Genomic DNA, 23,143 nt, shown 5'->3' on the forward strand with positions numbered 1-23,143 from the left:
AATAAGTTGTCTGGGATAGGTCATATTCTGATAAATGTTTTTTTAAAAACAAATTTTTAAAATGTGTTTTTTCAGCCGTATATTGGTGTGTGATCTCTTGCTTTGGTGTCAAAGCAGTAGGAAGTCTTTCATCTGGAACCTCATCTGAATGACCATTTTCTAGTTTAGTGTCAGGTTTACAGTTTGAGGGTCTGGGAGTCATCAGTGTGTGCTCTTGGAAATAGCAAGTATAGCTGTTACCCTAGTTGTCTTTTGTGGATTTTGAACAGTCTGTTAGACATGGTGGGATAACAAAATATCTTGAGCCTTGAATGATGACTTCTGTCAAGCAGAGATCAAGGGTTGTGGTGCTGTGTACTTTATCACATCTTGGGACACATTCATCAAAGATAAGAGGGATTGACTGTCTTACTGGGGAAACTGAGCTGAATTAATTTGCCTTTTTATCAGTTTAGTTTCACTTTTATATAAGCATCTGTGGCTATTGCCTTGTTTGGTTTTTTAGTTCTTCCTGAATGATGGAAGCGCAGAGGCTATTCATATCTAGCCACATGCCCCCATTACCTCAGAGTATCTAATAGGACTATGACTGGTGATTGTATAACTTGGAGACTCCAAATAATAGCACTTTTTCTTTTTTTCTGTTCCTATGGAACTTGCCATGATTTTTTTCTTCAGTGTTCCTACATGATTCCTGCTGTAGCGTCTATGGAAAAAAAGTTTGATTGGATGAGGAGTATTGGTTTCATCTGTCTTGTATCTTGGCTTCTAATTCAAAGTCTGACTAGCACTAATGATATTGTATAAGCTAACTATAGGGACCCAACTGGTTATTCCCTGACAAGTATGCCACTTTCCCTGAAAGAAGTGGTGCAGAGGAAACTTAAGGACAGAAAAAGCCTTATCAGTAGCCTTGAGTGTCACTGCAGCTACTTTCCATAGTTGTTACTGATGTGGGGCAATATTAGGTTATTGTGCCTTATAGGTTGTGGATGTCAAGTGTGGTTTTCTGTGATCCTGAGGGTCAAGGAGATGATGCATATTGTCTAGTCTCCTGTATTGCTGTTTCCTCCATCTTCTCCCAAGAGGTGAATTTACCCCACTGGATTACTTGTTCTAATTTGGATATTGCAGCTGTGGAGCTTTGGATAGAAAACACCTTCTGGAGTTACTAAACAGTAGTTCAAAGGACTCACTTCATGCATTTGGAGTGTTGTGCTTTAGAAAACACAACCTGTAGAGCATTAGTAGTTTTCTGATTTTATTCAGAAAAGGACCTGCAAATGGAGCAACAGTTGCTGTTAGCTTTTTCAATAACTATTCTAAAAGCATTAGAAGAGTATGCTCTTGTGCTGAGTAACTAAAAATCCAAGCATTATAGTAGCAGTGAGATGAAGTTGCAAAAAGAAGTCATTTTAGGGAGTTCTTTGGGTAAAGTGACATGAACAGATATCTTGCTTGCTTTTGCAGCCCCTCTTTGCATTGCTGGCAAAAATGCTACCGCACCAATTTAGCATTTGAATGTTTGGTTCAAGACTTGGTGACAATGCCTAAAATGATGGTTAAAATTATTATTAAGCTGTATATAACTGAATTTCTTTCCATTACCAGCCATCGGTTGGCATAATGTGCAAGTTGATACCTATTTTGCTTCTTCTGAAAGTATGAAAATTCATATATTTGTCTTTCATGTTCATGATGGGCTGGATTCCTTTAGTAGAACTGCTGACCTTAATCTAAGGGACAACTTGTATCTCTTTCCAGATGAGCTCTATTCTTGTTAGTTACTGGAAATACTCCTGAAATAAATTTTGTCTAATGCCGTGAAACCTTTTGGTTTTAACCTGGACTGTAGTGAAATGAAAAGAGCCTGTGTCTGAGAGCCCAGAATTGAGAAATCAGTTGTATATATTGTTGTTGTACTCTGAGTGAGTGAAGTTCGGGTGATGCATGTGCTTAACATGAATGTCAGTCAGGTGTTTTTTTTCCTCTTGACGGTGTGAATGCAGTTCGCTCCTCCAGTATTAGGAAGCTGCTTTCTGAAAGTTAAGTGCACTTTTTGAATTGCCCAGTCAATCAAGCAGATTGAGAGGTCAGCTCTATAGCATAAGTATGTAACTTTCCCGGAGTTTGGATCTGTAATGGTCTGTAATTTTGCAAGCTGTCCTTGGAAGAAATGTATTGGTAATGCTCTGTATTTACATAGTGGTCATCTACTTTTAAATTCTTTACCAGGACACATTGGACTAATACATTAGGTAGCATCATTAAGTTTAATTCCTGTCATAATATCCTGCTTTCAGTTGCCCAGCTGATGTGTACCTTAACCACCTGGGTTACAAGTTTTCAAGCCAGATGTCTGTCTTGAGCTTAATTGTTTAAGAAGATTCAGCCAGGATGGTACAGATGCTTCAGAGAAAAGTGTTTGCTTTGTTGCATCCATAGGCACCTTAAGCTTTTGTACTTCACAGTTGTGAAGCAGGGACCTAAAAGCAGTGCTGAGACAGGTGGGTTGTCTTTACACTGAGGAAGTACTTACAAGTACATAGCTTTCAGATAATAAAGCTTTATAATAAGTGACATTTTCTAGATTAGACTTACTTGGAAACTATGTGTTTTTTTCAGCTCGGAAGATTGTGTGTTCTAGCCTGTCAGTAGTCCGTGTTAGCGTCCATATGATGCCATATGAATCAGTTTGTTCAGCTTACAATGCATGTTGGCTTTACGTTTTACAAATGTATAATTACTTTTTGTGTACAGCATGTGCAAGTCAAACCCTCAGGATGTGAAATGCAAGATAGAAAGCTGTACAGTGTAATTCAGTTCCCTTGTTTGTGTTGCAACGGTTTAAGCTAGTGAAGTTTAATAACCTCAGAAACAGCTTGCTTCATCAGGACCTAAGTTTCTCTGGAGGAATAAGAATTGAAGTTTTCAAGTAGAAAATCTTTTCTGGAGCAGCAGCCTCTATTTTTGCAGAAGCAGCAGACTTTGCAGCTGTTAACCTCGGTGTTCAGGTGATGGAGAACTAGCTTTGGTACCGGTATGTTGTGGTTAGTCTGATGCAAACATCTATGAAAATATACTGCTCAAATGGCTTTAGTTATAGTAAATTCGGATCTTGTAAAGTGATTTTTTAAATTATTTTAAAAGCAAATGCCTTTGTTAAAATCTGTCTTCTTTCCCACGAGCCTTGAGGGGAAAAAAGATATGGATAGAATGGAATCTGCTCTAGGTGAACCTGCTTTGGCAGGGGGTTGGACTAGATGATCTCTAGAGGTCCCTTCCAACCCTAACCATTCTGTGATCCTGTGAATATATATATATATGTATATAATTACTAGATTTGACAATTATATTTATCCTTTTCTGCCTAATGTATTTTAAAATACAGGAGTTTGTATGTTTACGGTTTGGCCTTTGAAATACCTTTAGGGTTTTTCATATCAAACTGGACACTCGATGGTTCAGGGTTTAAGGGAAATAGGGCCACCAGCAAACACTGTTACTATACAGACTGCAGAATTAGAGAAATGTTTGGGGTGGTTGTTTTTTTTTTTATGATAGTAATGATTATGCAGAGGGTCAGGAAAAATAAAAGTACAAAGAAATGTATGTAAATAACACATGCAGAAAATCTAAACAATCTAAATGTAGCTATAATCGGAGTAGTAATCGGACTGCTTTTAGTTTGTTCTGGTGTCTAGTATCTAGCACAATGTATGGGAGCTCCTTTTTAATTAGCTCAGAGCCAGGTCTGTGCTGTGTCTAATGTTTGCCCCCACTGGGAAGTGGAAACTTGAAAATGCTTTGGAAGGAAGGGTTGGCAGGAGCTTATAATAGGAAAAGGTGCTTATCCTTTGGATTACCTGGAAATTGTTCTCTCCATTTTTAAAAGTGAAATTCTGAGTACTTGTAGCCATAGTATCTTCTATAGTCTTATGATTTCCCCATGTTCTTATGATACTGCCCCTTTCCACTGTCTGTCTTTGGAAAGAACATGAATTTTGGAGAAAAGCATCCTATTTCTACAAAGCTGATCACTGCCAATAGATCTCTTGTGAAGTCCTTATTTAGATGCAAGCATACTGAATTTGGTTTGGACAAGAAGAGTTCATGGTGGCACAAATTTCAGTTTCCACCTTACAGCCTTATATGTGTGACTAATTCTGAAATGGTGTCATTTGGACTGAGTCAGCGATTTAGTATGTTGAAAGTACTCAAGACTATCTGTTTGGTTTGTATTGAGCATTAATTTGCTCTGCAGATGTAGAGCCAAACACATTGGTTATGTGAACCTTTAGCAGAAGATGACTAAGTATGGATCAGGTCTATCTGAGAAAGCATACTTTGAAATAGCAAATTACAAGAAAGTTTCTGAGAGAATCAACATGTGTTGGAAGCATAGGAGAGATTAAAATAGTATCAAGAAACTAGCAGCCTCTGTAGCCAAAGTGCTCAGGGCCAGAGCAAGCAGGGGGGGAACTGCAGTTCTTTGTTTGCAATGCAGTCTGGATTTTATTACTTGCAAAGTGAAATCACAAGGGGGAATGTCTGTTTCTGATGGACAGATGTGTTGCAACTCATTCTGAAGAAGCCTGTTCATAAATTTTTCAGCCTGCTTGCAGCTTTGAAGACAGGATTGTAACTCTGAGACTGTGATTCATATGTCCACCTCCTGCTTATTAGACAGCCTGTTGGTCTCGTCCCTCTTTCACAATTGCAGGCTGTTAAGTATCGATGCTGGTGCAGTTAGTCATAAATTTTGAGTTTTAAAACTTGTTACTTTGTACTCTAATATTATTGCTGGCTACTGAGGCCTATTTCCAATATTTCTGTGGTGCTACAGCAGCAGGTGCTTACGCTTGGCCCTCATTTTTGTAAACAATTAGAAAACGAGGCATGGATAAAGTCCTTATCTTCCTTCTCTTGTCTCTTTTGTAATAATTCAGTTTTGTGGCCCAAACTAAGAAACTTGAAGTTCTAAGCACAAAACCCCGTGGTAATAACAAGAAAACTATCCTAAGAATTTTCTTGTGTTTTGAGGATTTAAAACTATCTAATGACACTTCTACCTTTTGATCCCCTAGCAAAAGAGGCCTTAGATTGGACTGCCAAGAGGCTATTTCACACAGCTCTCCATTGAAAGTACTGAGGTCTCTCTTTGGGCCATAGCCATCCTGTGGAAAAATTATCTTATAATGTAATGGTAGGATCTTAAGGAGAAAAAACTGCAAAGCTACCTGAAACTCTTCAGAAGGAATTGGTGAGGTTCTCATCAATATCTCTAGATACTAAGCATTCAAACAGTAGAATTTTGATTGGAAAGTTTATCTTGGTACTTGGATTGTTTCTGATTGTTAACTGTGGGAGTGGCAACGGAGGATGGGCAAAGGAACCGATTCTGAGGTGCTTCCAGACTGCTGCTTATATGGACTTTGTCCTGCTTCTGCTCACAGACTCCTGCCTGCTAGTTGGACAGAAGGCTTTTATTCTGAAAATGAATATGGCTGCTTTGTTAGATACCTGTCCAGAGATCTACCTGGGTCCTGTCTTTGTGAAAAAGGGGTCTTCTGTAGCCTCAGTTGTCTCAAGAGTGGGGAAAGATAATTTTTGACTGACCTTTCTAGCACAAATAAGCCTGTGTAGTTGTTAAAGTAGTAACTAGTGGATTCGAGACTAAAACCAGGTCTGAGTGTCTGTTATCTTTGACACTGTCTTTAGCTTAATTAAAATTGTTTTACTGGGATGTTGTTTGGGGTTGTGTGGTAGGGAAAGGAATTTAATGTAAACAGAAATACAGAATGTCTCAAATGTACTTACCCGCTTTTATCCCCACAGAAATGTAGTTATTGCCACTGAAGCAAGGGGTGCAGTACCAGAACACTTGTGCAGCTTTTCTGACAAACCACTTTCATTTGAATTCCAGGCTGCTTGTGTATGCAGACTTGCTGAACACGTAAGAGTGTGTTTCAGACAGAGCTGTGGTGCTACAAATGTTTTCGGATAACTTTTTGGCTAAGGAAACTCTTTCCATGTTAAACATGATTAATAATTAATAATTTTGGTGTAGGATGCACAGAACATCAGATATTTCACTTTACTGAAAGACCATTCGAATCTCTAACTTTTTTTTTTGGATTATGCTCTTTAGTTCACAACTAAAATTAATGTTGAACTGTGGGTGGAGTTCTTCAGTGTGATAAAGTAGGAGGTAAATTGAAAACAAGGAAGCCAGTTTACAGGTTGTGATGACCCATTTAAGGTAGGCCCTTTGGACCATGACATCCTCAGGCATTCTAGTTGGTCTTCAAGAAATTCCTTCACTGTTCCTGTTCAAACAATTGAAATAAAGTGGCACCAGACCAAGGACAGGCAGTATGTGACTAAAGCACAATGTAATGAGAAACAGACTTTTTGGATAAGCTGTAACAGTTTGAATAGCTGATTCATAGATAGGTTGTGGTGACTATCTGAGGCCTTCTAGGTCATGGTTGGTCTTCTGGCAGTGCAGGATATTCCCAATAATATTCTTCAGAAAAAAACTTAGTTTAGTACAGAATAGCCTTGCCAATGGCAGTCCTACCATCTGTAGTCCACAAATTCCAAGAAAAAATCCCTGAATATTCATCTTAAACTTCCTCTAGCACTTTTCCCTAGCTGTCTGCTTTGAACCTTGGAGTTGAACCTTGCTTTGAACCAACTCTGTTGATAATCTTTCATATCAGCTGTCTTACAACACTAAATTTTAGTTGTCAAAGCCTTTTCTGGCAGGTCAGTCCAATACTTAAGGGTGTTTTTTTTTCAACTTCTATAAAGATAGTCATTTTATGTCCAAGATGTGCATATTATTACCTTGATTTACCATACAGCAAAACACTTGCTGTTTTCATGTATCGATCGACAGCCGGCTAAACATGAGCCAGCAGTGTGCCCAGGTGGCCAAGAAGGCCAATGGCATCCTGGCCTCTATTAGGAATAGTGTATCCAGCCGGTCTAGGGAAGTGATCGTCCCTCTGTACTCGGCACTGGTGAGGCCGCACCTTGAATACTGCGTCCAGTTCTGGGCCCCGCACTTCAAGAAAGATGTTGAGGTGTTGGAGCGAGTCCAGAGGAGGGCGACCAAGCTGGTGAAGGGTCTGGAGGGTCTGACCTATGAGGAACGGCTGAGGGAGCTGGGGTTGTTTAGCCTGGAGAAGAGGAGACTCAGAGGTGACCTTATTGCAGTCTACAACTACCTGAAGGGAGGTTGTAGTGAAGTGGGAGTTGGCCTCTTCTCCCGGGCAACTAGCTATAGGACAAGAGGACACAGCCTCAAGCTTGGCCAGGGGAGGTTCAGGTTGGACATTAGGAAAAATTTCTTCACATACAGGGTTATTAGGCATTGGAATGGGCTGCCCAGGGAGGTGGTGGAGTCACCATCTCTGGATGTGTTTAAGAAAAGACTGGACATGGCACTTAGTGCCATGGTCTAGTTGACAGGGTGGTGTCAGGGCAATGGTTGGACTCGATGATCCCTGAGGTCTCTTCCAACCTGGTTGATTCTGTGATTCTGTGATTTAGATAGTAGGAGCTGACCGGTCCCTCCATCTGCATTTCAATTACACTGTTTTCTCCTACATCTTAACTAATTTTAAAATTATTCAGGGTTGAACTGTAAAGCCAATTATGCTTCTGGGTGCAGGGTATGCTTCATCATGCCAGTATTCTTAGTTGTTCATCCTACCACTTGCCTACTGTTAAATATTTGAGTGTTTTCTTTCTCCTGACTCAACTATGCTTAATTTCCTTGCTCTGTGAAAGATAATGTGCATATTTTAAAATTTACATATTAGTGGTACATCTCATGCTGTCTGAAGTATTTCTGATTTTGTGAGTAGCTTTTTAGATCTACATCTTGTGTGGTGTTGGCCAAGGAATATGTACGCGGTGCGTTGTAAACATAGGTGTCTCTAATGTGTTATGGTATCATTGTGAAAGTCTGCAATAAACATGCACGTGATGCAAGAACCTGATCTAATAAGTCAAACTGTCAAATAAGCGTGGAAAAATTATTACTTCTTCCCTTTATGAGAAGCCTGAGATGATGATGGGCATTCTGGTAGATCAGAGGAAGACTGCATCATTGATGCAGTGAGGCTTAAAAAAATAAGGAAGTGCTCCTCCAGTGTGTTTTAGGACTTTCATGTTTGTGAAATGCTAGTACTAATGCTAGTACTTATGCAAGGTATTCCTGAGACCTTATCTAGAACACAAATTTTGGTCACCCCATAAAACTTGGCTTCTGGAACTCTTTAGTCTTTCCCTACATGAGATACCTTTTTGATTTCATCTGTCTTGCAAGAACATGCAGAACACCTGGAAATTATTTGAGGGGTTTATAATGAATCCCTGAAGGATCACTGAATGAGAGATCTCTCTCTGAATGAGAGATATCTGGTATGGAGTTCTCTAGTGATTATTGTGAGGATTTTCTGTTGGCTGCCAGTACTGGGCATACACTTCGTATGTCATCCTGTCATAACTGACAGTAATCTACAATTTTGTAAATTAAATGAAGTACTTTTTTGGATGTACCCGCAGAAAAAGAAACAAAGCTGGGAAGTGTAACTCCTCTAGTGTAATCAGGCTGCATATGCAATATATGTACCAATGTTGTACGTAAACTTGAAGCTAACATGTAGTGTAGGCTGATGTGAGTTCATTTTGCAACTGGAGGAGGGCAGGAGGCAGCTTTGCAGGGACTGCTGCTTAAATACTTGCATAGACAATTTAAGTTTATTGCCTCCAGGCTTTATGCTGGGATTTTTGCAAGGGAACTAGTCAGAGACACGGGAACATTACTAGTTTTTGTGTACCTCCTACTTTGATCATTATTAGTAAATCTTTGGAGTCATCTTGACACTTCTGCATGGTTTCCAACCAGCATATTGATGCAACTTTTCAGCCTACTGAAAAGTGGATACAGCTAACTCTTCCCCTTTGCCAATAGTTTTGTGAAGTGTATAGGTTGAAGAATTGTAGTAAGTTTTTGATTCTCTAAGTTGATTTGCCTTTATCAGAATTGGTTGAGGCTTCACTCTAATGTTCTAGACATGTACTAACTCATAAAAGGACTCTAAAGGTCATTACAGAAATATGTGAAACAAAAAGAGCTACAGTTACTCTTTTGGTGCAATGAGTTAATAAATCTGCAAAGTAACCTAAATGGATTGTGGAGGAGGCTTTTTTCCTGCAGTATTGTCACCCCTGAATGGAGAACGGGATTTTCATAGTAAAATTAAACTGGGATGATTGGATGTACCTTCCCTCTCACTGACAAAGCAATCAATTCAGTGCAAAATGAGAATTGATGTGAGCTTCAAAACTTTTAATGAGGCATCTAAGCCAAGTGACAAGATGGTCCAGCTGGTTAATAGCTCATCAAGAATTCAGTTCAGCTAACACTTCAATCCTGTAATAAGCTATGTGTAATAAACATAAGCCTTATTGTGAACTGGTATCAGATAGCAAGCTTATCCATTTATCTTCCATGGATCAAATAGCAATTTAAAGTGAAAATAAGTAGATGAGCTCTCTGTTCTAATACTGATTATTTTTGTATAGCCCAGCATTTTGATTACTGTCCCTTATGTTCAGCCTCTCAGGATGAATAAATTGGATAAAACTTTTAACCATCTTTTTTTTTCCAGACTTCTGTGTAAGGAAACACTAATGCTGCCTAGAGCAACCCTGGAATAGAAATGGCTGAAGCCTAAACAGTTGCTTGCCATTCTTAGACCAGATTCCTGAGGACCTGAGAGATTCCAGAGGAGATCATGTATAAGCCATAGGTTTCATATCTGCTGTTTAAGATTTTTCTCTTACTGGTTGTGTGGAGAGGAAAGGAAAATATATAATTGATTTGAGTATGAGTATAGTTCTTAATTGACTCTGAAACTGCTATGTAGTTTTCATGGCTATATTCTGAAGAGTGCAAGTTTCCCAAAGGAAATTGTGGAATTAGGCAGTGTACAGATTAGTTTTAGTCATTGTTTTCTGCAGAAGTGGAATTTGGTTCAGTTCTTCAGTTGGGCCTGCTTTCTTTACCTGTGAGTGTGCTGATGTGAAGAGAGTGGGGAGAAGAGTAGTATAGGCTTGTATTAATGTGTATATTCACACACAACACAGCTCTGGAAAACAAGCTGGTAATCCAGTAGAGACTCACAGGTGGTACAAGTTTTCTGATGGTTGATTTTTTTCCCTGGGAAAAATGAAGTGCTTTAAGGCCAGGTACGTCATATTCATGCTTCTTAAAATTGAAGCGGAAACCTAAAAATCTACACTGGCTGAATTCTTTGGAAGCCTGTCAGCCAGACTGTTCTAGCCTTTTTGGAGTTGTACAGGTTCTCTTCTCTGTCATTGTCTTTCCAAGAGTGACTTGAGGCTGCCCCAGTCTCTAAGCAGCATGCTTGCATCTGTCTGTCTCTGGTGACCACTGGGCATGAGCCTTCCATTTAGTATCGCACGTGGTATTGAAGTGCACTAGTGTAGCAGTGTAGTCATCTTTGGCATTGCTGAAAATAAAAACTCCCACAGTGCTACTGTAACAAAAGATAAACTTGTTATTGGGAATCATACTTTAAGATTGTTTGTGACCTTACCTAGAGAGGAAACATTTTGATCTACTGCTGTCCTGCAGAGAAACAGAAGTGTTTTTCTGCTGCTGTGTTCATGATGCACCTTGTATTTGCATGCTCCTTACACTCTGATCCCACTTCTGCCATTTGTTCAATGTGAGGAAGTGGGGCAGAACGGCTTCATATCTCACCAAGTTACTGAGCTCATCTCTGATACAGTGTTCCTAACTTTGTTTTTGTTCTAAAACATCTCTGGTTTTGCGTGTTCCAGTTATACCTTACTGCCTATTTCCTCTACAGCAATAACAATATTAGCAGTAGTCTTGTTCTGAATGTTCTTGTGAATTATGGGATCCTGGAAACTTGAAGATTTAGCTGACTTTCTTTTTTCTAGCTGAAGACCTGGAAGGACCATATAATTGTGACTAGTTGCAGGGCATTTGTGTTTAGTGATGCTAGAACTTGGTACAAGCAAGCACAAATATCTGTTCTGATGCCTTTTCTGTTAACAGGAGACTCTCACTGAGGATGTCTCTTCAAGCATAGCTTAAGTCTATGACATTACTGCCACCAGGTGTCTTAGGTGCTGCTACTACTACTGCTGGCACAGGTGCTACTTCATATGTAGAAGTGGGAAGCGACCACATCAGAGAAATATAATTATTGGTGATGTTCTCCCCCCTTTCCCTGTAGTGATGAATCAGTGATTGTCAGTTTTGATGAAGCTATCTTAAGATAAAATGGGGAGTGGTGCTAGTATCTTTCAGTCACTTACGTAGGCTTTAGTTGCAGATACTCCCCTTTCAATGTTAAGACAAAGTTGTATTTCTTATTTCTGAAGCTTACTCAAGTATCAGTTCTTTCAGGATATGTATAACTGACTTCTTCAGACTAAATCCTGACTGATGAAGGCTTCTGTCTGTTCCCCTTTTGTCTGATCACTGAGTTTCATTTCCTTCCTCTTCTTCCTTCTGCCGTCAGTTTACCCAAGTATCATCTCTGTCAAGATACATATAATTTGTTTTAATTCTAACATTTGAGCAGCAGCAATAAACTTGTGTACATTTCCTGTATCACTTACCTGTATCAATGGTAAGAGAAAGGACAAGAAGCAATTTAATTTTTTGATGTGTTTTTAACAAACTAACTGAATCTTCTAATGAATTTTGTGCTGTGCCAGTATTGCTATGCATTGAAATGCCAGAAATGAAAATACAGAAGAGAATATAAGGGTAGATGCTTTTCATCAGGACAGTGTACAGCTAATGTGAATAATCCCTCACCCTTTAACTTAGGTTGACTACGTGTGTACTTTCTGGAAACTTAAAGCATTTTGAATACCTTGTGTAGGAGGAAGCCTAAAAAAAAAAATTTACCCTTAATCAGGAACTTTAAAAGGTATAATAGATAACTGTTTTAAGCCTACTCTTTTCCATTGTGTTAGATATGTGTATTATATTTTAGTGTTATCTTTCTCGAGGTTATTTACATATTCCACGAAGACTGACTGTAGCTTATATAAAATTGATTCTTCTTGTGGAGACTTGCCAAGCAGCAATGTGAAATTGTACTTTCAGTAAGTGTTAACTTGGCATTGCATTTCATTCCACTACCCATCCTCAGGAACTTTGTCTTCCATCTTCAAACTAAGATGAAGAGGAAGGGGACTGAAAAGTTTTGGGCCCGTCACTATAAGAAGAAAGACATTGAGGTGCTGGAGCAAGTCCAAAGAAGGGCAACAAAGCTCGTGAAGGGTCTAGAGCACAAGTCTTATGAGGAGCGGCTGAGGGAACTGGGGTTGTTTAGCCTGGAGAAAAAAAGGCTGAGGGGAGACTTTATTGCTCTCTACAAGTACCTGGAAGGAGGTTGTAGTGAGGTGGGTGTCAGTCTCTTCTCCCAATAACAAGTGATAGGACAAGAGGAAATGGCCTCAACTTGTGCCAGGGGGGGTTTAGATTGGATATCAGGACAAATTTCTTCATCAAAATGGTTGTCAAGCATTAGAACAGGCTGCCCAGGGAAGTGGTTGAGTCACCGTTCCTGGAGGTATTTAAAAGACTTGCAGATGTGGTGCTTAGGGACATGGTTTAGTGGTGGACTTAGCAGTGTTAGGTTAACAGTTTGGCTTGATGATCTTAAAGGTCCTTTCCAACCTAAGTGATGTTGTGATTCTAAGTTCTAGTTACCAGCATCCAGAATGCAGGAATACTGAGATCCTCATATTCACTTACTACTTCTTCTGTATTGATATGATTACCAGCTTTTCTTCAATTGCAAGTCATTGTTTTGGGACTGCAGCCTAATGCGAAGAAGAGTGTGTGTGTGTTATGTTCTTCCCTTCCCCCAGACCATGTAACTTTACGCAGCTGCAGAGCTTGATTTTGATTTCTGAATTCCCTAAGTGTGGATAAGGAAGCAACACTGAAGCAGCAAGCAAGCGAGCAAACCCTTTCTTCCTAAAAACTTTCTAGAAGTCTTTACAGAGCTGTTTCTGGGGTCATATGACCTGGAAGGGATAGTTAAGGAGTTTCAAAGTTGGGAGATATCTAGCCTTTTGAAAGCTAAAGAGGATTTTGGGCATTGCAGCTTTATGCCAAGGAAGCCTGACTTTTTTTTTTTGTTTCATCTTTCTCCTTTTTTTTTTGTTTGCTCTTTCTCCTTTTTTTTTTTCCAAGCTTATCTTTTGGCTAATGTCTGTATTTTTGGGGGAAGAAATAATACGTGATTTATCTAAAGAACAAACAGTGCATAGTAAGGCAGTCTGTTTTAATAGATTACTCCATATGTGTGTGGAGTGCAGCCTGGGAGCATTGACAGCTATGTTCTGGCAACTCTTGATCCTAGTGACTTCTCATGTACTACTTTAGGGTATCCTAGTCTGGCACTCAACTGTCCTCAGTAGGCGCAGTTATAATGTATTGTTTTTTTCTAAACTCTTTTTACTGAGCAGCTGGCAATCTTGGCTGCTGCTGATCATCCCCAGTGTGCTGAGAGCCCCCCAAATTATCAAGTGTCTTGTGTAGGGACTGTAGAGACTTGTCCGTGAAAGGTTGGACTATTGGAAGGTAAGAGAGCTGTAGCAAGAAGCATGCATGAAGCAGGAGTTGTCTGCAGACTGAATGTCTTCCATTAGGTGTACCAGACCTGATTCCTAACTCTGTGGTTAGCTAAAGGTTTGTGTAACTCTACAAACATTATGTTATACAATTAAGCTCTCAAACAGGGTGCTCGAATGCTCTGAGTGTTTGAGAAACACTACTGTCAAATGGAAAAACCCTTGCATGCATGCTTTTGGAACAGTAGCTGTTCAGCTCTATTTAATCAGTCTTTCGTGTTCAGTGGTTTGTAGAAAGGTATACTGGTGGAAGGATCTGTGCAGATCCTTAATCAATTTTCATGTCTTTTGTTGTACAGGGATGCATTTTGAGCAGCCTCTTTCCCCTCCCTTCCTTTTTTCTCTCTACCTAGTGTTTAACACTGGAAAGTCTCAAGTGGTTTAAGTGTTGACACAGAAAAGTAGATGCAGTTCTTATGCGCTGAGACTGCCATTTCTAGGTACCAACTGTGTAATGCTGGATGATTTTTAAGATCAGTGGATTCTTTGTTGATATTTGGTTAATGTAGCGCAACGGTCACTGTGCTCATTTTTCCTCTTAACTGCTGGATTTTTTCAGGATGAGAACACTGCAGCCCACAAAGCCTCAGTTCCATTAGCAGTGCTGAATATCAGAGCGCAGTCTTGCTAGCTTCTCCTCTGATGACCCCTCATTAACCTTGCCTAAAAGGCTTGCAAAGCCTTTCTCATATGCTGCCGAAATGCACACAGAAGAACATTTGTCTCTTCTGTATACTACTTCTTCTGAATAATAAGCTGGGAGCAGCAGTGTCTTCCCCTCAAATTTTCAGACATTTTGAAAGCTTGATAAAGTACTGCTTGGTGTAACCTCAGCACAGATAGATAATTTACCTTGGTTGTGATTCAGACTATCTATAATTCAACAGCACCTTGAAGTCGTCATGGCTGTATATTTTCAGATCACACCACTTGAAGACCATTCATTGCTACTGATTTTCCTAGTGTGCTTTCTAGTGCATCTCTTTGGATAAAAGCTACATAGTGTTGCTCTGGTGTAGTTTTAAAAAAAACCAAACCAACAACCCACTAACTGTCCTTGCAATATAGCTATGTAGAATTTCTGGATCTAGCCATAGGATATCCAGAAATCTAGTAAAACTTGTCTGTAGTGTGTAAAGTGTCCAGTCTTTCTCTGTTTCTTCTTTATTGATTAACTTCCTAATATTGTGGAATAGGGAACAGCTAAGTTATGTAGCAGCTCACACCCTGAGCTTTTTTTTTTTTTTTAAAAAATCCAGTTTAAAGATGACCTCTATCACCTGTGAGTCTACTTATTTGTAGAAGATGGAGACCATGGGATTTCTGGGTCAGATTTGTTCTGTTGTGCATGAAGGTTCCCTGGTACTTTGGCTATGTTAATTGTACTTGATATTAAGAAACAGAAAATCATTTTTGAGGCTGTACATAGCATGAGTTAGCAGATCTAGTTCCTTCCATGTAGAGTATTTCTTTTGTTATCCGCTTGCTTGGTGTCCTGTAGCATGAGTTTGAGTGAAGTGCAGCATGTCTCTTCTGCATAACTGTGTCTGTTTTAATGCCAGCTAAATTGTCCTGGAATTTAGCTTAGGCTTTTTGGTGTCAGTTAATAAAAGGGAACAGTGGAGGTGAGACCCTTAGTTGAGCTCAGTCTGAATGAAGAGCAGACTCAGATGGCCTGAGCAGAGTACAATGCCTTGCTAAGGCAGCTCTTGTGCTGCTTCAGGTGTCTGAGCCAGGCTCTGCAACCAGTTGTGGTAGTGTGATGTGCTTTGCAGATGTGTGATTTCTTGTCACGATGTTAATAGGACAGAACTCAGAAGGACTGTGGAAAGTTAGAAAGGAAAATGTATGAGAAATTACTCAGGAAGCTCAATAGCTATGTGAGCAACCCAGTTGAAATTTAATACTAATTTAGATGCCAGAGATGTATTTTCTTTCCTCGTTAAGGATGCTGAATAGATATTAAGCCTTGGCTGAAAAAAATCACCAAAGGAATACAGGCATTTTTTGCTGATGAGCTTTGTTTTTTTGTGGCTTGGTACAGTAGCTAATCTTGGGGGTGGGGGGTTGGTTTGGGGTTGGTTTTTTTGCATTTATATAAGGCACCTAGGTGCAGGGATAGAAACAGGGTAGTAACAGTTCTGTGTGTAATTCATGCTCCTGTAAATTAAGTACATTAGTGAAAGCAAGCCTATATCTGGTTTATCATGAATGACGAAGATCCTTGTTTTACATTGAATAATGTAAACACTTCTGGTAGCTCATTCCTCAAAATGAAAATCAGAGGGGAAGTACATGGATAGATGGAAACAGCCAAGAAAAGCTTATTGAATCGTCCTGAGCTGAACAATCGTTTCACTCGCTGCCTGTCTCCGTTCAGGCCCCTGGCACTGCAGAACCGTGGGTCACGTGCTGGGAAGCCTTGGTGTTTGTCCTGGCTTGTCAAAACAATTTAATGTAGGTGGAAAGGCATGAATGAAATGAACGGAGTGGGCTTGATGCATCTGTTTCAATTTGTTCGAAGGGCAGCCCAGTGATTGGGATGTGACATTTCAGTCCTCCAGGGAAGCTATCAGTTCAGGAAGAACAATGCTGGCCATTTTATAGGATCGTTAAATCCATTTTAGGAAGCAGACTCTCCTACAGTTTGACAGCTTTGTATATTTTTAAATATTTGGGCTGTATCTGCTCAGCATGTGCTAACTGAGATACAAGAATGTGATTTGCGAACTTCTAGACTTACGACTTGTCTTGCCTGCCTAAGGGTGTTTCATTATGGTAAAAAAAAGACTGGGAGGAGAGACTGTGTCCATTTTTGAATTTTATTAGTAGGAATTCCAAACCAAATTGGTCTTTGAAGGATAGGATATCAAGCTCTGTATTATTAACTGTTCTTAAAGTGGTGGTTTCTTTATAAAACCGTTCAAGTTTCCCAGGCTTAGGGAAAAGCACCTTATGTGTCTTTCTATTTTGTTTCGTGTCTGACTGTTTGATTTAAAAATAAAAGAAAATATTTGTTTAACTAACCTTATGCTTTGTGATACAGGAATGTGAAGTTACGAAACCTCTGTTTTTGCTTCCAGATGAAACCAGCAAATACACGCTGAAATGATCCATCTATATACCTATTCAGACTGAGAGTTACAGGAAAAAGACTGCTTATTTGATTCACCCTCGAGAAGTTAATCAGAAAATGGAATGCTTATTTTGAATGATATGCCACAAACTTTCTGCTACCTCTTTAGTGGTGGAGTTAGAGCTGAGAGTCTTGGATTCCTGCAGACTCCTGCTCAAAGGCCACAGTGGGATCCGAGTGCTGCCCCAAGCAGCTGCCTTGTTGGAAAGACACATCTGGGCTTTTGAGCTCTTGAAGTGTATACTTACAACTGAGGATTGTGAAAGCTGTCTCCTTCTCAATTTCTTGAAAAATGCTCTTTTACATTCTCATCAATTGATGATGGCTTCTTTCTCTCTGCTACAGCTCTGCTGTACAGCAACTTTGTGTGTGGATTTCATGTGATACCCAGATGTTCTCATTCCCCTGCCTTTCCCCAAGTATTCACACCTTACGTACCTGGTAGCACCATTTCTCAGTGTCACAAATTACATATGGTGTTCTATTTTCTTGCTTATCTCAGTATCTTAGTAGCTGCAGCTGCTTGAGTTGCATCTTTGTACAAGAAAGAGCATAAAGTTGTCACACTTGCCCATACTAACACCTCGAAGGATGACAAAATGCAGTATTTGAGATGGGCTTTGTTCTAGTCCATCTCTGTGCAGTCTGGGAGATCTTACTGTCTAATATGTTTTAAGGTTCTGGTGTGTGGAATACTCAAGTTTTGAAAGTGTACCTGTCATTTTTAAATCGCATGTTAGCCTGTAAGCAAACTGTTTGCAGGTTGCATTAGAATGTAGTTTGTACAAGTATAACCAGTCATTGTGTATACGGATTAATTTTGTTAGTATAATTGTACATGAGATCTAATATTCTCCTGAATGCCAGGGTTGTGGGTTTTTTTAAAGTATATTAATCCTTTTCTGTTACCTAGCATTAGTGTTCCTTTAGGGAAAGAATATAAACTGTTATGGATGAGTGTATGGGTTGTGTATCCAAGGAAATTAGGGTAGTTAAAGGTAATATGCATTGCTAGTCTTATGAAACGAGTGGCCGCTCTGTCTTTTTCTTGCAGCTCTGTTTAATGTTCACTTTTGCTGCTGTAGTATGCTGCTGAGGGTGCGATGTTTCCTTGATTGCAAAAACATAGCTCTCTTCCCTGGGTGAGATGTGTTGGCCTGTGTTTGTGTCCAGACTTGTCCCAGATCATTAGGGCACAGTGACTTTCAAAGAAATGTTGAATTACTTAGTATATTGCCACTGTCTTGGTGTGTGTGTTTTGTTTTTTTTTTTTAATGCCAGTGCTGAAGTGTTGACAGATATGTTTGCAGGAACACGATGCTACCATTGATGTGACCAGAAAGAGAAATGAGTCAAAATATGCATGCCCGTTAAGAGTCTGTTCATTGATAAGAGCGATTAGCACTTGTTAGTTTCTATTTGGGGATAATAGTACAGTGGTAGGGAAAACTGAATAAGGCCCTTAAGGGAGATTAGGTTTACATAGATTAAGATGAGAGTTTAATGTCAAGTGTAGTCTAAAACTGGTTAGTAGTTTTTGTGATAGATTAGTGGTTAGAATGCACAAAATAAAGGAAATGTAATCCAAATGTATGTCTAAAATCTACGTTTTGGACGAAACTGAATGCAGCCCTTCATATTACATAGCTGAATTTAAGTGATATAAAAGTAATTGTTGCAGCGTTGTTTTTATAATTACCATATATAATAATTGGATTTACAGCTATACACTAGTTTTAAAATGTGGATTATATGAATCAAGTGCAGAGGCTGCTTTATTTTACTGTAAGAATGAGATTGTTATTGTGATTTTTGTATTGCTTGAAGCGTTGAGTGTTTCTTAGAAGCCTGTGTGTATGGTCTGTTGACTGATGTACCGATTGCAGCTCACTGCTTTTCTGTATCACAGGTGTTTGTAGCAGTCAAGATTAACTGGTTTTGAACAGAACTTGGGCTGCACTGTTTATTGTAATGAAAGGAAAGCTAGTAGATGGGTAAGATAGCTCAAATGGAAGTATTACTTCCGTATCAAAAAAACCCCAACACCTAAGCAGACATGAATACTTAAATGTTTGTGGAGTGTTTCTGCAGACGTATCGAAATTTGTTTGTGCAAGTATGCTTATGAAGGACTGAGAAGAGGTGGTAGTGCTAATTTCTGCAGAGTGAAGTAGTTGCAGGATTGAATGCTTTTGATGTCTATAGACTGAATTTGCGAGGCTTAAGAATTTAGCATCTTCCTAGGAACTGTAAAAGTATGTGTGTGATTGACATTCATAGCCACTAATAGATACTGATCCCTGAGGTAATTTCAAACCTGTATTCAAACTTTCACCTGGAAGACTTTTACACTTCTGAAAATTGGAGCTTCATCTGGAAATTAAGTTTGTCCAGCTCCAAAGATACTCTGTGAACCTCTTAGAAAAAGTTAATTATCTAAGTGAATATAGGATGGTTTAAGTATTAGCATAGCTGAATGGTATTGAGAAAACACATTACGTGTAAACAAAGGAGGGGGAATTACTGCCTGGAGGACAGTAGGAGATTGTGAGCAGTATAAGTAAACCCTGCATGTTTTTGCTACTTCTTTTTAATTGAAAAGGAAATATGGAATGAAGTGACTTAAAATTATTACTCAGATGTGACAAAGAGGTCACTGGTTATTCGTAAATTGTTGTTAGAAACAATGATTCTAAAATTCTGGGCTTTAAGTATATCTCAAAATGATTTTTTTTTTTTTTTAAAATGCAAACTGCATATGGATACAGTTTACATCAGTGATCAATCTGACTGGTGCGACCAGTGCATTGGTAGTGCGTTGATAAGCTGACAACACGGAATGACGCAAGGAGACTGTTTTCTCTTGAGCAGTGCAGCTTATTGTGGTAATAGCTTCTCAGAGTCTTGACGATACCTGATAGCCAGTTGCTGGTAGATAATACAACAGTATTGTCCAGGAATGCTTTTTCATCATCTGTTTCTGGCCAGAATAGCTTTCTGTCTTTAGTGTGAGTTGTGTTTTTGTTTTCCTTGATGCTAGATTACAGGAAACTTGCTCAATCATGAGTCATGCTTTTAATCAAAGAAAATCCAACTCATTTGCTTGTCCTTCTATAATTATAAGCATGTACTATATGTTAGAAAGGTTTGATGCTCTGCCCTCTCTATGGAGAGTTAATCCAGTCTGTTATCAGTGGTCTGGACACTATACACATAGGAATAACTAAAGATTATTGTTTTGTACAACCTGAGAGAGATGCTTTAAATGATCCAATTTTGTCTCCTCTTGACTGCTTGAATATTCGAGGACATTATGTCCCCCTTCCACCTCAAGTCAGACAATGACTAAATTTGTTAGAGTAGGGGAGGAGGAAATAGGAAGAGGAGATAATCTACAGACTTGGAATTCTTAGCTCTGAGAGCAATCAGATTGTATAAAAAAAAAAAAAAAGATTAAAAAAAATGTTATAGAATGTCTTCTAAATAGAGTATTTAAGGGTAATTGCAAACAAAATGGCATTTAAGACTACTGATTCTTACTTATTCACTGACTGTACCCAACTGTTTTTTCAAGTTACTGCTTTTCTGAGTAAGACAAAGCAAAGCTTTCTGACATACCTTTTCTTTTTCATTAGGATCGGAAGCTGTCCAAGTCAGAGAGACAAAGATTTAAAGAGGAAGCTGGGATGCTGAAAGGACTTCAGCATCCCAATATTGTCAGGTTCTATGATTCCTGGGAGTCTACAGTCAAAGGAAAAAAGTGTATTGTTCTTGTGACGGAACTCATGACATCTGGAACATTGAAAACGTAAGTAAATTAAGACATGTCAAAGCCTGTAAGAATCATTAGCACAAAATCAGAGCACTAGAAATAGATCATATTTCAGAATAGATAAGAACAGAGCCCTTTTGCTGAGGGCTAAACTTCTCTAGGGAAATTCTTGTTTAAGAGAAGTCTTACTAGCACTGCAGGATATGGTAGAACATCCTTTAAGTTCGCAAGCTTGTCATATTCTTCCTTGTGATGTCCTAGTAAGCACACGCAGAAGACTTTAAGATTTTGAGAGCTCAGGAAGACAGTGCTCTATTTTCACTTCTCAGAATTTTTCATTTTCCTCTCCAGCTGCCTTCCATTTGGCATGAGCTGGTTTGTAAAGTTCAAAGTGTGAATTGTTTCCACCTCTTTTGGGAGATTCTGTGTGTTACTACAGTACAAATAATATGTAAAAAGAAAAAAAAACCCACCACATATTTGTTTAACTGAAACTTCATGAAGTAGTACTTAACAAAAATCTGAAAGTATGCAAATGCCTGCAATTTCCACCTGTGAAGTAGTTGAGTGAAACTAGGTCTATTTTTAAGCCAGAGTTAAGAGACCAGCACATCAAACTGGGGCGAGGGCCCTCTGGTGGTAGGGGGACCCTATGAAGCGTTACAGTGATGTCATGCCTTTGCCTTGCACTAGAGAAACGGGCAGAGCAGTGAGCTTGTTAGCGAGGATCCAGTTACCATTAATCAACTGGAAATAAAACTGCCAGCATTTGAAATTCAGGGATTGTGGGTTGCTGTCTGAATTCAGTGCCCATTTAAGTTTTGGAGAGGCATTTAAATCCTAAATGTGTAAGCAGGCTGTAGGAGCTGGAAACAATTTGCAATCTGTTTGGTTAAAATAGCTTGTGAATGTCTCGTGTTTTTACGATGCTTATTGATAGCCACAAATGGACATACTTGAGGAAAAAATGGCTCTTTGGGAGTCTGGACTGCAATTACAGGGCAGTTTTTGTCCCTTGAAATAGTACTGGAGGGCTAAAGATAATGCAACTTTCTTTTTAGCCCTATGTTCAGGGAAGACTTTTCTGAGGTTGTTTAAAGTATTTAAGATAAAATAATAGATCTGTTGACTCATGTGCTGTTTTCAGAGCAGTAGTGAAAGTTTTACAGCTCTGTACAGATGCCTTTAAAGTTACTAATTAGATTTAACTTTTCTCCCTTTCTTACTCCTTTCTCCGCCTCACAAATTTTAATATTTGGATTGGCTTGTTATGTGGTGGCATTAAGCAGTATGATAAAGTAATAATAGACAATTATAAAGTAGGATGTTGGCAGGAAGAAATACGTCAGATAGGTATATAGGATTATTTTGTACTCTGAAGTATGAAGGTCTTTATACAGAAAGAACTAATAGGCTCTTTAATTGAAGATCTTTTAAACTGTAGACTTCTGGGTGGGTTTTTTCCCCCTTATTGTGTTGTTTGTGTTATAATTGTGATTTAGTTTATTCTTGTCAACTTTGCATGAGACTTGATAAACTATATGGGAAATTTCTGATATGCCCAATTTAACTTCGTTAAGTATTTTCATATACCTGTGTCATATTTCTAGATTTACACTGCACGCTTGTGTTTGCTTATGATACTTGGCTGACTGAGTATTACTCCCATATCTTTTTTCAGTATGTTTACATTACCTGCATTTAATACAAGTGGTACCTTCCTTGTTTTGAGACTTGGACATAGACATTGCTGTCACTTGATTTGAAAAAGTGAACAGAAGAAAAGTGTGGTGATACCTTAAAGTAAATTTTCCTCATTTTCTTGGTATTTCTATACTTTTAGATATATATATATACACATAAATAATGTTAAAATATTGTGGACTCATTCTTTTCAAATGCTGTCTGGGCAAATTTGTAATTTTGCGTGAAGAAGAGTCCCTAAACTTCTGCATACCAATGGAAGAGTTTTACAACTCAATACAACAAAAAATTAAACTGCTTCCTGATATTGTATGCCACGATGTAATTAAAATATTGGAAAAAAAAAAAGGGAGTTGTCTATTTTAAAAATTACTGTCGTCATTAATAGTATAATTAAGACTTAATCTGACCTAGGTCTCAGCCACTAGTTTTGTCTAAGGCTGTAGTAGTGTGTGTTCCTGGTCCACTTTAAATGAATGTGCCAGCTATCTGGTAGGACATATACCTTCATAACTATGTCTGCTAACTTAGCAGGGTTTCCTATAGGTACTTGAGCTGAGATGCTATAGGTTAGTAGCTTTCCTGCTTTAAAAAACAACAACAACAAAAAAAAAAAAAACAAAAAAAACCAAAAAAACCAAAAAAAACACAACCCACAAAACCAAAACAGAAACATTGAGACAGAAAGTCAAACTCTAGTTCCTGTTTCTCTCTGTTCGTTGAAGCTAACTATTAAGAAAGACTCACGTTCTTTGCTTGTATTCTGTGCAAAAATCAAATATCTATTTCTTTTAAATTGAC

General features: G+C 38.8%; 1 protein-coding gene across 11 annotated transcripts in view; it reads left to right on the top strand.

Moving 5' to 3' along the window:
• WNK1 (WNK lysine deficient protein kinase 1) overlaps positions 1–23,143 on the top strand; it is a 111,987-nt gene that overhangs the window by 17,095 nt on the left and 71,749 nt on the right. For all 11 annotated transcript variants that reach the window (XR_011048287.1, XR_011048288.1, XM_068402374.1 and 8 more), the window contains exon 2: positions 20,502–20,674. Coding sequence is in view for 9 of the 11 variants with exons in the window: in XM_068402374.1 (XP_068258475.1) it covers positions 20,502–20,674 (173 nt within the window). In the remaining 2 variants the exon portion in view is untranslated. The remainder of the gene's footprint in view (positions 1–20,501; positions 20,675–23,143) is intronic.

Source organism: Nyctibius grandis, chromosome 5 (assembly GCF_013368605.1).
Source record: "Nyctibius grandis isolate bNycGra1 chromosome 5, bNycGra1.pri, whole genome shotgun sequence".
Lineage (NCBI taxonomy): Eukaryota > Metazoa > Chordata > Aves > Nyctibiiformes > Nyctibiidae > Nyctibius > Nyctibius grandis.